This window comes from Arabidopsis lyrata (assembly GCF_000004255.2).
Source record: "Arabidopsis lyrata subsp. lyrata unplaced genomic scaffold ARALYscaffold_6, whole genome shotgun sequence".
In the NCBI taxonomy this organism is placed as follows: Eukaryota; Viridiplantae; Streptophyta; class Magnoliopsida; order Brassicales; family Brassicaceae; genus Arabidopsis; species Arabidopsis lyrata.
The window spans coordinates 18,194,219-18,209,183 of NW_003302550.1; the positions used below are offsets into that span (position 1 = coordinate 18,194,219).

The 14,965-nt window shown below is 35.8% G+C and overlaps 1 protein-coding gene across 1 annotated transcript; it reads left to right on the top strand.

The window, feature by feature from the left end:
• The first annotated feature begins 1,368 nt into the window (after positions 1-1,368).
• Positions 1,369-3,753, top strand: LOC9308449 (replication factor A protein 1). Its single transcript, XM_002872334.2, has 10 exons — positions 1,369-1,527; positions 1,635-1,902; positions 1,994-2,090; positions 2,172-2,293; positions 2,365-2,449; positions 2,535-2,670; positions 2,790-2,974; positions 3,103-3,226; positions 3,326-3,499; positions 3,613-3,753. Exons 1-10 carry the CDS (start codon positions 1,369-1,371, stop codon positions 3,751-3,753), a joined length of 1,491 nt encoding a protein of 496 aa, XP_002872380.1.
• The last annotated feature ends 11,212 nt before the right edge of the window (positions 3,754-14,965 follow it).

Sequence of the window (14,965 nt, forward strand, 5' to 3'; positions counted from 1 at the left end):
ATTATGATGGGGATGATAGCATATATCGCACAGTTTCTTTCTATCTACGTGACAGACGGTACATTCATTATGTTTATAATAGTTAGAGGATAAATACTAATTAATATCCTTACACATGTACTTTTTTACGTGTGAAGGAATGCTATGTTGAGATGTCGCCTGTTTGGTAAAGTCGCTTTGACTTTCTACGACACATTTAAAGAGCAAGCTGATGGTGCTGTTATTTGTGTTATAAGATGGGGACTTATTCGTTGTTATGGAGGTTTGTTTTGCCTGCTTAGTATATAAGCTGGTCGGGTTTGTTATAGATGTATGCATGTTAAATAGTTAGTTTGATCGAGTGCAGGTGATGTGGCCATACATGCTACAGATTGCACGCGTATTGAGATTAATCCAGATATCCGTGGAGTGGAATGCTTTGATGAATTGTAAGTTTAGTTTTCCGTATAATTAGATTTATGATGTTTGGTGTCTGGACTATAATATTGTTAATTCCTACGCTTCGGTGTTATTGTGAAGGGTCAAGGAAAACATGTAGTTGGGTATCTTGAAGAAGAAGGAAGGATTTATAGTCTCCGGTGGTGGATGTTAAAGTTATTATGTTTCAATTTCCGTTACGTTTTAACAGAGTTGTTTCAGCGATACCTCTATTATGCGGATCACTATTATCCCTTAGTTTTGTTTATTTTTTATTCTATAGTTACGTTCTTATTATGGATCATATATTTACGGTGATACGTTCGTCAGCGAGAGCATTTAAATTTACATCGAATTTGTTATTGCGTTGGGGCTTAAAATAATATTTTATATATATGTTAAATTGACCATTTCGTTGAGGCTGCGAACAATATTGAAGGATTCTTTTCTTTAGTCATAGGCTTCAAAGTGTATGCGTTATATAAAACTGGAAAGTGAAGGAGGACTTACACCTTCGTTAGTTTAAATTAATAACATAATACATAAATATTTTTGTAATTGGATTCCATTGAAAGTTTACTCTTATCGACTTTGTTTACAGAAAATAAAAATATAGATTTGTCACAAAAATGTAAACATGCTTAATCTATGATTTAGCGAGACGATAAAAGTAAATATTGCGGTTTTTATCTACGCATTTGATTCGAAAATATCTATAATAACTATTTGGTAAAGCTATAATATTTCCAGAAAATTTTATATGCTAATATCGAAGATTTACATTTATCTCTTAATTCGATTTTGTTAATATCCATAATTATTAAATTTTATTCTATATTAGTCGAAAAGGTCGGTTAAATCCTAAACATTTTATGGCTATATATAGGATCTACTACTCGCTTTCAACTTTAACGAAATCTATTAAGATATTATACTTTTGTGCGTTAAAAAATGTCGTCAAGCAGAAAAAGCAAAAATTCACTAACTTTCATCGATGATATCAATCCTATTCACGATCAGAATAAGATTAAGGTGTTAATCCTGAGACTGTGGAAGGCGTATCAGAGAGATGCGGGCAATACAATCGAGATGGTTTTGGTGGATGAAAAGGTTATGATTTGATTATTATTTGAGATTATGTCTTCTATATCATGTGTTTGCTTTGTTTTTGTATTGTATAAGTATGCTAAGCATATTCTCTTTTTGGTTTTAAGTAGGGTTCAAGAATCCATGCAACTGTTGAAGACAAAAATATCAAAAAGTTCGACAGTGTCCTGAAAGAAGGTGATGTCGTTACCTTAAATCCTTTCAAGCTCATCAAGTACTCTGGCGATTATAAGAGCAACAGTCTTTCTTTCAAGATTTTGTTTTACCGAACAACCCAGGTCAAACCATGTGATGATTTTCCAAAGGAAGTCCCTGAGAAGTATTTTGTGGAATTTGGTGATGTTTTAAATGGTTCACGAGACACGCGTGTTTTCGTTGGTAGGTCTGGTTTAAACAAAATATCTTAATTAGTTTGATATTTGTTTATCTTTATCGCTGTCAAACTAAATAACGATACGTATTGTTGTAGATGTTATTGGTCAGATTGTCAACGTTGGACCGATAGAGGATATAAAAATCAGAGGAAAGAGTACTCCAAAGCTCGACGTCGAGTTGCGTGATCGTGGGTATGTTAATTATGATTAGTCATTATAAGAGTTTGGTTTTCTGTATGCTTCGTTTTTTTGACGTGTTTATCACGTAAATAGGAACGTACGGTTGATATGTACTCTATGGGCGGATTTTGCTAAGCAAGTTAAGGTTTATACTGAAGCAAATCCAGCGGCTGTTGTTTGTGTGATTAGGTGTGCTCAGGTTAAGGAGTGGAAAGGTATATATGTTGGTCGAATAAACTTCAAATATTCCGATGACTGTTCTAATTTTAATTGTTAACTTATTTAGGTAATTGGACTATATCTAATGCTATGGGCGCAACACGTGTATTACTCGATCCTCCAGGCGTTTTTGTTGATGAGTTCAGATCAGGGTAATAGACATAATATTGTTTATTTATTATGTTTTGTGTTATTGTATATGTCTGTATAGATATTAATATAGAATTTTTTTTGTAGGCTACCAACCGATGGCGTGGTCTTGACTAATCATGATAATAGTGAATTGTTTGCTGGATCAACTGTATCGATACGTGATCAATTCTTGGTGAAGAATCATAAACGAACTGTCCGAGATATAGTCGAGGCGTTAGAGGTAGACACCATAAATTTATGCGTTGTTCTTTATATTCATGCGTTTTAAAGGGTAAAAAAAAAATTTGTTTGTTAATTAGAACTGGTTGGTATTTTAAGTCTGACCTCTGAAATCTATAGGAGGGTATGTGTGTGACCATGGTCACTGTTGGATCCGTCGAGCGAACGTCGAAATGGTATTACGTTTCGTGTAAGATGTGTAATAAGAGTGTCGAGCCTTATCCAGAAAATTCTGGTGATGATGGAAACCCACCTCTTTACTATTGCGGCATTTGTGACAAGGATGTATCTGCGGTAGTGTTCAGGTGATCGTGTCTTTTGAATGCATTGTTTATGTCGTCTTGTGCATGTTAATACCGTCATACTATGTTGGTGTGTGTAGTTTTAGAGCTCGGTTGTTCATTATTTGTCCTGGAATAACTGTTTGTTTTAGGTACCGATTGGTTCTGGAGGTTTCTGATGCAACTAACTACAAGGCAAGGTTTTTGTTGTTTGATGCAATGGGTAGTACCCTCCTTCGTAGAACTGCACAGGAGCTCTATAATGCAGTTTCTGAGGTAATGGATTCGCTTTTGCTATTGTTTGTTATGTTGTTTTTACTATTTTTAATGATTATTTGTTCGTATGTTTAATCTATTTGCATGGTTTAATGATAGAATGACCCCTCTATACTTCCCTCGGAGATTGGGGCATTGGTCGGGAGGCGGTTTCTTTTTAAAGTGAGTATAGGTGGAGATAATCTGAAATCGGATCGGTCGCATTACGTGGTACAGTTATTTTCTGATGATGATGAGCTGATTAAAGACTATTCTGATGGTCTAGACTCCGAGGTTCGTGTTTTGTAGCTTGGGTTGTTCTGTTTATATGAAACTGTATATATGTGTTAAGTTTACTAAATATTCGGTGTTTTGCTTTATATATACTTAATATTGGTGTTTCTAAGGTTTTGGTGCCTTTGCCCGTAACGCCTATTACAAAGGAGGCCAGTGTTCGCCGTGGCGGTGTATCCGTCGAAAATCCGAAACCTCCTGCGAAGAAAATCAAAATCGAGGGCAAGAAAGAAGAGAGTTTTGCCACAACTTAAAGAAGAATTTGGTTTTTTTATATATCTAGATTTAGCGGTTTTATTTATATTTAAATATCATAGCAGACTTTACAATACATTGTGCGACTTTATGTTCGATTTTTGTTGTGACTGAGTCTGGATGTTATTTGGTGTTTTCGTTATTTGTTTTTTTTGTTTTTTTATACCTTCCCGAGTGTCATATTTAGATATTGTTCGTTTTTTGTTTTCTATGATCGGTCTGATGTTGTTTGGCAAACGACAAACGCGACGTTTCTGCTTATACACGTGCAAGTGTTTTCGCTAGGGCTGAATAAATTCTATACGCAACTAATACATGCATTTTTTGTTATACTAATGATATGTGTTAGGTGTTATTGTTTGACGCCAATGTATTCACTTAGAAATATTGTTATAGATTAAGAGTCGCATGTAGGTAACATGTGTTTAACAAGACGTGGATATTATTATATATGTATTATTATAAAATATTGGATTTCGTTTTATGTCGTATATAACAGTTTCACGTTATTTGTGATATATTTGGTATCTGATTTAGCATGCTGATTTATAATTAGTTAGGGTTATGTGAGCATTCACGAGCTCTATATATTTGCACGTTTCATATTATGCTTATATGGTCTACTAACGTAGGTTGATATCCCGGCCGTTTCTCTGAGCAACGCATAAATTGGTAGGTCTGTTGTATTGAGATATGTAACATTGACAATTCTAAAATATTAAATATTCGACGGAATTAGAATGTTTCTTTTTAAGTTTACTGTTTGTGTAACAATATGTTAGAGTTAACATTTTAGGTATTGATAGATTTGATCATATCTCCTATTAATATAGTGGTATGTTTGTTATTATCCATAATAGAAAATATTATTTTCCTTGGTTTTAAGTCGCTCAATATTTTACGTAAAAATAAAGGTCTTATTGGGTACCCTAATACCTAGCTTATATATACGTCTATAAATAATACATGCATTCTTGTGTTAATCATTGCGAACGCTCGTGTTGAAAAGATGGAGGTAGTCGTTAGTATTTTTACTTGATGTTGGTCTGATATAGTTTATTGGTTTTGCGTTAAATTGGCTTTCTCTTTCCGAAAATAACAATCATGTTGATTGATTATTAATATGTGAATGTTTTGATCGGACAGGTTAACAAGCAAAACACTAACTCAACCCATATTAGCCAGACGGATGAATGTATCGTAGCTATCCAACAAGCGGCTTCGTGGGTGTTGTCGGTCGATAGATTGCGTGGTTTATTTGTTATGCTGATGGATGTTTTCTGCGAGGCAGATCCGTTGTCGGTCTGGGATGCTACCTGGGATGTATTGTTTAAAGATGTGTTGTTTCCACAACAAATTATTTTTAACGATCATGGTAAATGTACACCGTTAGTTTTTGCCAATATTTACAAATATCGTCAGATGGCTAATGTTTTATTATTTTGTTCTAGAGCCGGAGTATGTCTACAATGAAATCCAAAACTTTGAGACATTTATGCGTAAGGAAAACTCTACGTTCAATGTCTATGCGGAATTACGGAAGAGAGTCGCTTTAGCTGGTGGTCCTACATGTGATCCTTCGTTGGAATATAAGATGCGTGATCAGTTTAACAATCTTAAGATAGATTAGATTGTTTTCATCGTTTTGATTTATTTCTGTTTATTTTAGGGTTTTATAAACTATGTTTCTGCTTGGTTCTCTCTATACTATTATATTTGTTTCGGAAAAATAATAGAATATTTTTTTATAGACGGTGCTTTGAACTATTAACGCTGCAATGAAGATTTTATTTTATTATTCCTGTATTGCGTTCTCTTAACATTTTTTTTTTATTGACGGTGTGTCTTTATAATTACGCAATGAGTTTTAAGCACCATAAAACGCGATAGTTAAAACACATGGTTTCTTCTTCGTTGACCGTCAAACAACTTATGCTAGATGAAACAACGTCCTATAATGTGAGATGCATGATAGCTGCTATATGTTGAGTAGCTTCTTTAATTTGCTATATGGTTTCTTATGATTTTATACAGATCTCACGGTTATGTTATCTATTCATTTTATCTCCAAGTGATATTTCATTTTATCTCCAAGTGATATTTTATGACCATAATTATGAGGTTTAACAAGCCATGGAAAATTAACTTTCTGTCATTATAACTTGTATTTATGAGTTGAGATTAATTTAAAAAGTAAAATTCGTTGTGCTCGAATCACATATATGATTAATACTATATAACATATCATTAAAATATAATATTTCCAGTTTTCAGTTTACCTTTTATATTTATTTCCGTGAGATTTTCATCTTCTCTCAAAGTTATGTATGGGTATTACCAAATGCGTTTGCTGTTAAAGTAAATATTTTATAAAATTCCTTCTTTTTTTTGGATACAATCAGAATAAAAAGTAAAATTTGAATATATCTAGAAAATATATTGATTAGTAATATATATCGCAATATTAAAATATAATATTTCCAGTTGTTCTATTAAAGAATACCATAGTAGATTATTGTTATATATAATTTTCCGTTAGTTTCCTCTGTGTTCACGATCTTCTAGGTTTTGGAGACAATGAAACGTGGTAGAGGTCAGAAATAAGATCGCAAAGCTTGCATACGTTATATATTTTATATTGTCGTATAACCATAATCCTTTTTTATAAAACATTCTTGTCTATCACTCTGATTTGTTTTCATTATGCCCGTCCAAAGGTGATCATCGACGTATACATCGCCGTGTTTATAATAACAACTTCGACTATTTGCTCGATGTACCCAAGGATGGTGCGAAAAAGGCAAGAAATTATCGTATGGAAAAACTCAGAGCACGAAGGACTGCCTTCCGTAATAGATTATCGGGTTAAGTCTATTATCTTTAAAAAATTTATTAATTTAATTAATAAAAACGCCCACACACGCGTAATTAAGTTGTAGTGACATATTATATTTTCCGTTGTGATTAATATATATTCATAATTTCTAGGCATGGAGTCGATTAATCGAACACGTGTTATCGCGGCATATGAAAACATGATATCTGATGAATTACGTGCGTTATTGAATTCACGACCTCCTAAGGATGTTTGTTGTCGTGCGAGAGCGCGCCGTGTAGCAATACTTAAATCAAGATGGATAAAAGCGAGGACAAGACCACCAGAAACCGGTACGATAGCCTTTTATATTAAGTTTTTATTCTCGAAATTGTACGTGTGATTAACAAATAAAAAAATGTTATATATAAGGGTTGGTGTTGCCGATTTACGAAGATGATTACGTGCATTTCCTCGCAACCGATTCGGATTCTGATCATGGTGATAGGGAGGACCAAACAGACGACGATAATGCAATGGATTATGATTTTGTTGAACATCTCGATAACGCCGATGAGTGTATTATGGAACAGGAAGGGTTTGGATCCATACCGATCATAAATGTGAAACCTGGATTAACAGAAAATGGTACTTACTATGGTTGTTTTTTTTATAATCTTTTAAAAAATATAATTGATATTATTGTGTACATGAGTGCTTCTTGTGTCAGGTTATTTTGATGATGGAGATCCGTTTTACACCTGTCAAAATTGCGGTGCTTATATGTGGTTTGGCGAGCGTATTAACAAACGTGGAGCTAAAAATAGGCCTATATTTTCTATGTGTTGCATGAAGGGTAAAGTGGAGCTGCCTAAACTAAAAAATCCTCCACCGGTGCTTATGTCGATGTTGTATGGCAAGGATGAGACAAGCAAAAATTTCCGTGCTTTAATTAGAGCATACAATATGATGTTCTCATTCACGTCGCTTGGTGGTCAAATTGATAATTCCGTGAACCATGGGAATGCACCGTATGTGTTTCGCATGCAGGGTCAAAATTATCATCGCATCGGTGAACTTTTGCCTGGCCCTTCCAAAAGTCCTGCTTTCTCGCAGCTCTATATTCATGATACCGTAAACGAAGTCTCGAATAGGATGGGTGTTATGGGGTGAGTTTTTTATTGTAATATATTTTTTATATTATGTCCACGAATTAATTTCCGTTTTTTGTTGTTTTTAATTGTTTTAGCGAGAAAGGACCGGGTAAGCAAATAAAGAAGAGTATCGTTAAGACTTTGAAGGATATGTTAGATGCTAACAACCCACACGTCATCGCGTTTAGATCAGCTAGAGATAGATTAGCACAATGTGAAGATACCAGCGGCTTTAAGTTGATTTTGAAAAATCATCGAGATAGTGACGGTAGAGTCCAAAATATACCTACGACTGACGAGGTTGCTGGGCTTATCGTGGGAGATATAAACCCTAAACCGCGTGATGTAGTGCTTCAGGCTAATTCTGGAGGGTTTCAGCGTATAAGTGAGCTGCACCCATCCTACCTCCCTCTACAGTATCCTTTGCTTTTTCCTTACGGCGAGGATGGATTTAGGTTAGGTATCGACATTGGATTCATCGATAAAGGCGGTCTAAAAAGAACAAAAGTGACGATGAGAGAATTCTTTGCGTATCGCATTCAATCGAGACGAGGTGAATCTCCTACTATTGTTATGTCCAGGAGATTATATCAGCAGTTCCTGGTTGATGCGTATACGATGATCGAAAGCAACAGGCTTCGTTATTTGTTTTTTAACCAGAAAAATCTCCGCTGTGAAAGCTATTCGCAGATTCTTAAAGTTTCTAAGAAAGGAAATAAAAATCTTTCCAGAGAAGGTAATAAAGTTATGATACCATCTTCTTTCACCGGAGGGCCTAGGTACAAGACGCAGCATTATCTTGATGCGATGGCTACTTGCAAGTATTATGGCTTTCCTGATCTATTTATCACTATAACTTGTAATCCTGCGTGGCCCGAGATTACTAGATATCTGGAAAAATACAACTTAAAACCCGAGGATAGGCCCGACATCTGTTGTAGGCTTTTTAAGATGAAACTCGATAATCTCATTCATGATCTTACCCATAATAAGAAGCTGGGAACTGTCTCTTCTGGTAAGATTGACCAAACTTTTATAGCGATATTTGTGTCTCGCATAAATTATGTGTTATTATTATATATATAGAATTTTAGAATCTTAAATTTTTAACCTCTTATTCTGTAATTTCTTGTATATTTTACAGTTTTATACACGATTGAGTTCCAGAAAAGGGGTCTACCACACGCACATATGGTCCTGTTCCTAGCTCCAGGATCAAAACTTCCAACTACTGATGATATTGATAAACATATTAGTGCAGAAATTCCTGATCCAGAGTTAGAGCCGTTTTTGTATGAAGTTGTAGCAGATATGATGGTGCATGGTCCGTGCGGAGTTGTTAATCCCGGCTGTCCGTGTATGCAAAAAGGCAGATGCACCAAATACTACCCTAGGCCTTACAGTGATCAGACTAAGGTTGATGACGAGGGGTATCCTATTTATAGACGGCGAGCGGATGGCAAATTCATCGTGAAGCAAAAATTTAATGTCGATAATAGGTACATCGTTCCATATAACGCTTATTTATCGAAAAGGTATCGTGCTCATATTAATGTCGAGTGGTGCAATCAATTACGATCTATCAAATATCTCTTCAAGTATATCCACAAAGGACCCGATTATATCAGAGCAAAAATACAAAAGGATGGTCAAGAAGAGGAAGTCCATGACGAAATAAAGCAGTATTATACATGCAGGTGCCAAATGAGACTAATTGTTTATAAAATGTTATGTTATCGTCTTAGACTAAATACTGTTGTTGGGAGTTTTGAAATTATTGCCTCATTCTCATTATTTTTTATGTCGTTTCGTTTATAGGTATATATCTGCATGCGAGGCCACTTGGAGAATATTAGCTTTTGCTACACATTACCGGTCTACACCAGTAGAAAAACTTACATTTCATCTTCTTGGTGAAGAGGTCATTGTTTTCGATCCGAATGATCCTGTTGATGAGGTTATAAGTCGTAAATCTATCGGCCGTACAATGTTCTTGGCTTGGATGGAATGTAACAAAGCGTATCCAGAAGCCAGAGAATTGACATATGCGGATTTTCCATCTAAGTTTGTTTGGAAAAGCAGAGAGCGTGTCTGGAAACCCCGAGTAAAAGGATTCTCGATAGGAAGGATTATGTATGTTTCTCCTTCCCTTGGAGCCAAGTATTATCTAAGGCTCCTGTTAAATTCTGTGACAGGTCCTACATCTTACGATGACATCAAAACGGTAAATGGCATTATATATCCTGAGTTTGTTGATGCTTGCAATGCACTGGGGTTGCTCGCAGACGACCGAATATTTATAGATGCTATAAAAGAAGCGAGTTATTTCGTGAAAGGTTTACCCTTGCGAAAATTATTTGTGATGATGATCGTCGCCGGAGATATAGTAAATCCTTTGCGAGTTTGGGAGGAGACTTGTGATCTACTGTCGGAAGGTATCTTATTCGAACGTAGAAAAGTGTCGAGGAATCCGGGTAGGTGGATCATCTCTATTGTTTATGAAATATATATAGCTGTCTTATTAATTGAATAGTAATAATAGCATGTTTCGTGTGGTTTGCAGCTTTGACGCTTTCTGATAAACAAATAAAAAATTTCACGTTGGCGTCTATTGAACTCTTGCTGCGGGATAACGGGAAGACTCTATCTACTATCGAAGGATTTCCGCAGCCGGATGATATATCTCTTGATACGAGTACAAATCGGCTGTTGTTGGATGAGCTTGGTTATAACCACGAAAAAGAAGCGAAAGAACACGTGAGACTCCTAGCCACGATAACGGATGAACAAAAAATAGTTTACGATGAAGTGATGAAGGCAGTTTTAGATAAAAAAGGCGGTGTCTTTTTTCTATATGGATACGGGGGCACAGGCAAAACGTACGTCTGGAGTATTTTATCGGCTGCTTTAAGGTCTATGGGACTTATTGTTCTTAATGTAGCATCGAGCGGGATAGCCTCTTTGCTGATGCCTGGAGGTAGAACTGCACATTCAAGATTTTCGATACCTCTAACGGCTGATGAATTTAGTATGTGTGCGATGAAACCATCATCCCATCTCGGTGAGTTGGTAAAACAGGCTAGCTTAATTGTATGGGATGAGGCTCCTATGATGAGCAGACATTGTTTTGAGACGTTGGATCGTAGTATTCGGGATGTTATGAGATGTAATACTGATCGGCCGTTCGGCGGTAAAACAATTGTCTTTGGAGGAGATTTTAGACAAATATTGCCAGTAATCAGTGGTGCAGGTAGAGAGGAAACCGTTTTGGCCACTATTAATTCGTCGTATATCTGGGAAAGTTGCAGGCTGTTGAGGCTAACCAAGAACATGAGACTTTTAGATGGTAATTCGGATGATGCTGCACAGGAACTCAGAGATTTTGCAAAATGGATTCTTGACATAGGAGATGGTACGATCAACGTTACAGACGATGGCGATGCTGATGTGGAGATTCCTGATGATTTGCTGATTTCTAAATGTGGTGATCCTATCAAAGCCATCGTACATAATGTTTATGGGTCAACGTTGGTCAAGGATAAGGAACTTTCTTTTTTCCAAGAAAGGGCTATTCTTACTCCGAGAAATAATGACGTGTGCGTGATCAACGACTATGCGCTATCACACATGGAAGGTAGAAAATTAATGTTAAAACTTTTATATATTGATTTAGAGTATGTTTACTATTGTTTATTATTTTAGTTTGATAGTGGATTTAATGTTGTTTATTATTTTAATTTTCATTCATGTTGACGCCCCGGGGTTGTTAGGTGAAGAGAGAGTCTATCTTAGTTGCGATAGTATTGAATTATCGGATGCGGACAAAAGAGATAATATGGTTTATACACCCGAGTTTTTAAACAGCATCAAAGTCTCGGGGTTGCCAAATCACAGGCTGGTATTGAAAGTCGGAGTTCCAATCATGGTTCTACGGAATATTGATCCTAAGAATGGACTTTGTAATGGTACAAGATTACAAGTGACTCAGTTAGCGAATCAGGTTATAGAAGCTAGAATTATTACTGGTACGAGAGTTGGAGACATAGTTGTGATTCCTAAAATGTACTTGAGTCCCACCGAGACGAGGTTCCCATTTAGAATGAAACGTTGTCAGTTCCCGATTGCGGTTGCTTTCGCAATGACGATTAATAAAAGTCAAGGTCAGACTTTGACTAATGTAGGTTTGTATCTACCTAAGCCTGTCTTTTTGCACGGGCAATTGTACGTTGCACTTTCGAGAGTCACATCCAGGAGAGGCCTCAAGATACTGATAACAGATGATAGGGGACAGCCTCAAAAGACTACTAAAAATGTTGTTTATCACGAAGTATTCCAGAACATTCGTTAGTTTGATTCTAGGATTTTTCTCTCCTTTTACTACCTGTTTTGGGCTTTCAGCTTACGACAATTTTTTTGTTTTAATTATATTTTTTATAATACATTTTGGGTTTTAAATAAAAGGAAATTCCATCGGATATTGCCATCTTTAAATAAAAATGCTAAGAAAATAAAACGGAAAATGTCACGCAAAATGTTATTAAACAAAAAAAGGGTTGCGACGGTACGTGTCTTGACAAAGGAAGGAAAATCGAACATAAAAACAAAAGGGCTGCGACGTTTCATTGTCTAGGTTAGTTCCCTATATATACTTAGTTGTTAAGCGTTCTTGTGGGCAGACCATTATCTTACGCCGCATAACGAATTTTCGCATAGGAGCAGATATGTCTTCTCGGTTCACATCGTCTTCTATTGAACGTTACAACGATTTCTCTCGGTTGAACCCTGCAATTGTTGGATGGCATGTTCACGTTAAGGTTTTGCGTCGCTTCCACACCGATGACTATATATCAAAGGGTGGGCTAGGGTTACTTCTGGTTGATGATAAGGTATTGGTTCGAAATAAAATTTGGCTTTTCTTTAGATATGTATTAGCCTTTGTTGTTATGGATGTTTGCGGTTTCCCGACTTTTGTGATTTTGGTTTTGTGATGCAGGGTAATCAGATCGAAGCGCTTATTTGTTCGCCGTTGACTTCTCATTATTCAACGTTTATTGAAGAAGATGAATTCTACACTATTATGAATTTCAGAGTTGTGGAGAATTCGGGATTCACTAAACTAACAAGGATTGACTTTAAGATAATGTTTTATGATGGTACTATCGTTAAAGAAGCGTCTTCGTTTTCTCAAGATGACTATATTGTCGCTACACCTTTTGGTGCTATTTTCAATGGATATCATGATACTTCTTATCTCATAAGTAAGTTTTGTTTGTTATGCTTTACAGAACGTTCAGCGGTTTTAGTTATTTATTTTCCTTATGTAGAAATCTTGATATTTGCTTGTAGCTTTGATTGGGCGGGTCGTCGAGTCGAGTGATCTTACGAACGTGACCGATGAACCATCTGTCATAGGGGGATACAGATACTCATTCACCATTGAAGATCAAGAGTACGGTTTCTTTCATCGTTGGTTATTTGAAATTACAATATAATATATTTATTGAAATCAGGATATAATATGTTTATCGATTCACATACATTTTTATTTTGATTAATAAATAGGAAGAAGACCCTCAAGTGTTGTGCATATGGAGGAGTGGCGATAGAGTGCCATGATCGGTTTAGAAATGTGATTGGTACGGATGTTACGTGTGTTCTTCGCTGGTGGAAAGTTTATCAACTCCTTGATGGATGGAGGCACGTTCGTATCTACAGCCATCCCCCCTACTCGAAGATTCTGGTCCAGAGCGATGCCGATAACGTCGAGCACTCTTGATAAATTAGTATTTATCATATTTAATATGTGCTTTATTTGTTTCCTTAGATTATGCAATGTTGCGTTTGGTTTTAAATTATGACATACTACTTATTTTTTATTATTATTAATAGAAACTATCTTATTATGAAAGATGCACTTTGTTATGTACCGATACAGTGATATCTTTGGTAAATATTCACTTCTTATACTTTATGCAAAAAATCCCCCCCCAAAAATAGTAAATATGTTAGATTTAGCTAAAATTGAAAAATCTGCAAAATATTTTCGAATCTCTGTTTAAGACTTATTACTTTTTTATACTTCTGATAATTCCGAATCTAATGTTAAATAATTGGAAAATCCGGATCTATATATATATATATATCGATTTATACTTGGCTTCGGTGTTTATAACCACCAGGATCGATGGAATCGTTTAGATGTCATGGGTGGCCTTTTGACGTTATGACCTATAACAGAAATATGTTCACTATATCATCTCTGAATCCGTTGATCCATGAATGGAGTACTTGTGTTAAGATTTTGCATGTTTGGCACGAACTCGACGATGTTAGTAATGCACTAAACCTTATTTTGATGGATAATCAGGTTGGTAATTCTTCAAAATAAACTGTAATCGGTATTTGTGTTAAGATTTTGTATTGAGATGTTTTAATGTTTTGTAATTAAATCAGGGTACGAAAATCCGAGCCGTCATTCGCGAAAGTTTGGTAACTAGGTTTTCGCCATTACTGATTGAGGGTCTCTGGATGATATTAAGAAAATTTTCGTTAATCCCTGATGTCGACTTAGTCAGAACTACTCCACATAGATTCAAGATTCAGTTCTCTCCTGATACATGTGTCGACTATCTTAATTACCTCGCATGTGATTATGATTTCTTTAACTTTGCGAGATTTCGTGATATTCGTACGGGTATAAGTAACCCGTATATCTGTGTAGGTGGGATTATATTCGTTTCTCTTCTGGTTAGATTTTTCCCATAACTACTCTAATCATTACGTTGTATTGTTTTCTTTAGATTTGGTCGGGAAGGTTGATAATGTGAATGACATACAACTCGTGCAGATGGTGGGCTCTTCGAAAGATATTTCTGTGGTTTATTTTGACCTAATTGATACAGAGTATTGATTCTTAGGCTTATACAGATATATAATTTTGTTTTCTCTCAACGAATTTGTCATAATAATGTCAACTTTGGTATAAATTTGTAGGCATACGCGTTTGAGTATCAGACTGACCGGTGAAACCGCCGTTAGATTTCATAGACAGTGGAAATTTAACACCGACGATGTCGTGATTTGTAACATCAGATTTGCCAAGATAGTGGCTACGTCTAATCGTATGTGGCATTGCACAAACATTGGTTGCTCTAAAATTATGGTGGATGCTCCGCTGCCTGGTGTTGTAGAACTAAAAGAATGTTGGGCTGATTACTGCGGGAGTCCTAGGACGGGGGTCAA

What these genes read in the sequence shown, in the direction of transcription:
- LOC9308449 (XM_002872334.2), top strand. Translation starts at nt 1,369, where the DNA reads ATGTCGTCAAGCAGAAAAAGCAAAAATTCACTAACTTTCATCGATGAT. An exon ending in GTCGAGTTGCGTGATCGTGG is followed by an intron (nt 2,091 to 2,171) that starts GTATGTTAATTA and finishes TCACGTAAATAG; the next exon opens with GAACGTACGGTTGATATGTA. An exon ending in CTGATGGTCTAGACTCCGAG is followed by an intron (nt 3,500 to 3,612) that starts GTTCGTGTTTTG and finishes GGTGTTTCTAAG; the next exon opens with GTTTTGGTGCCTTTGCCCGT.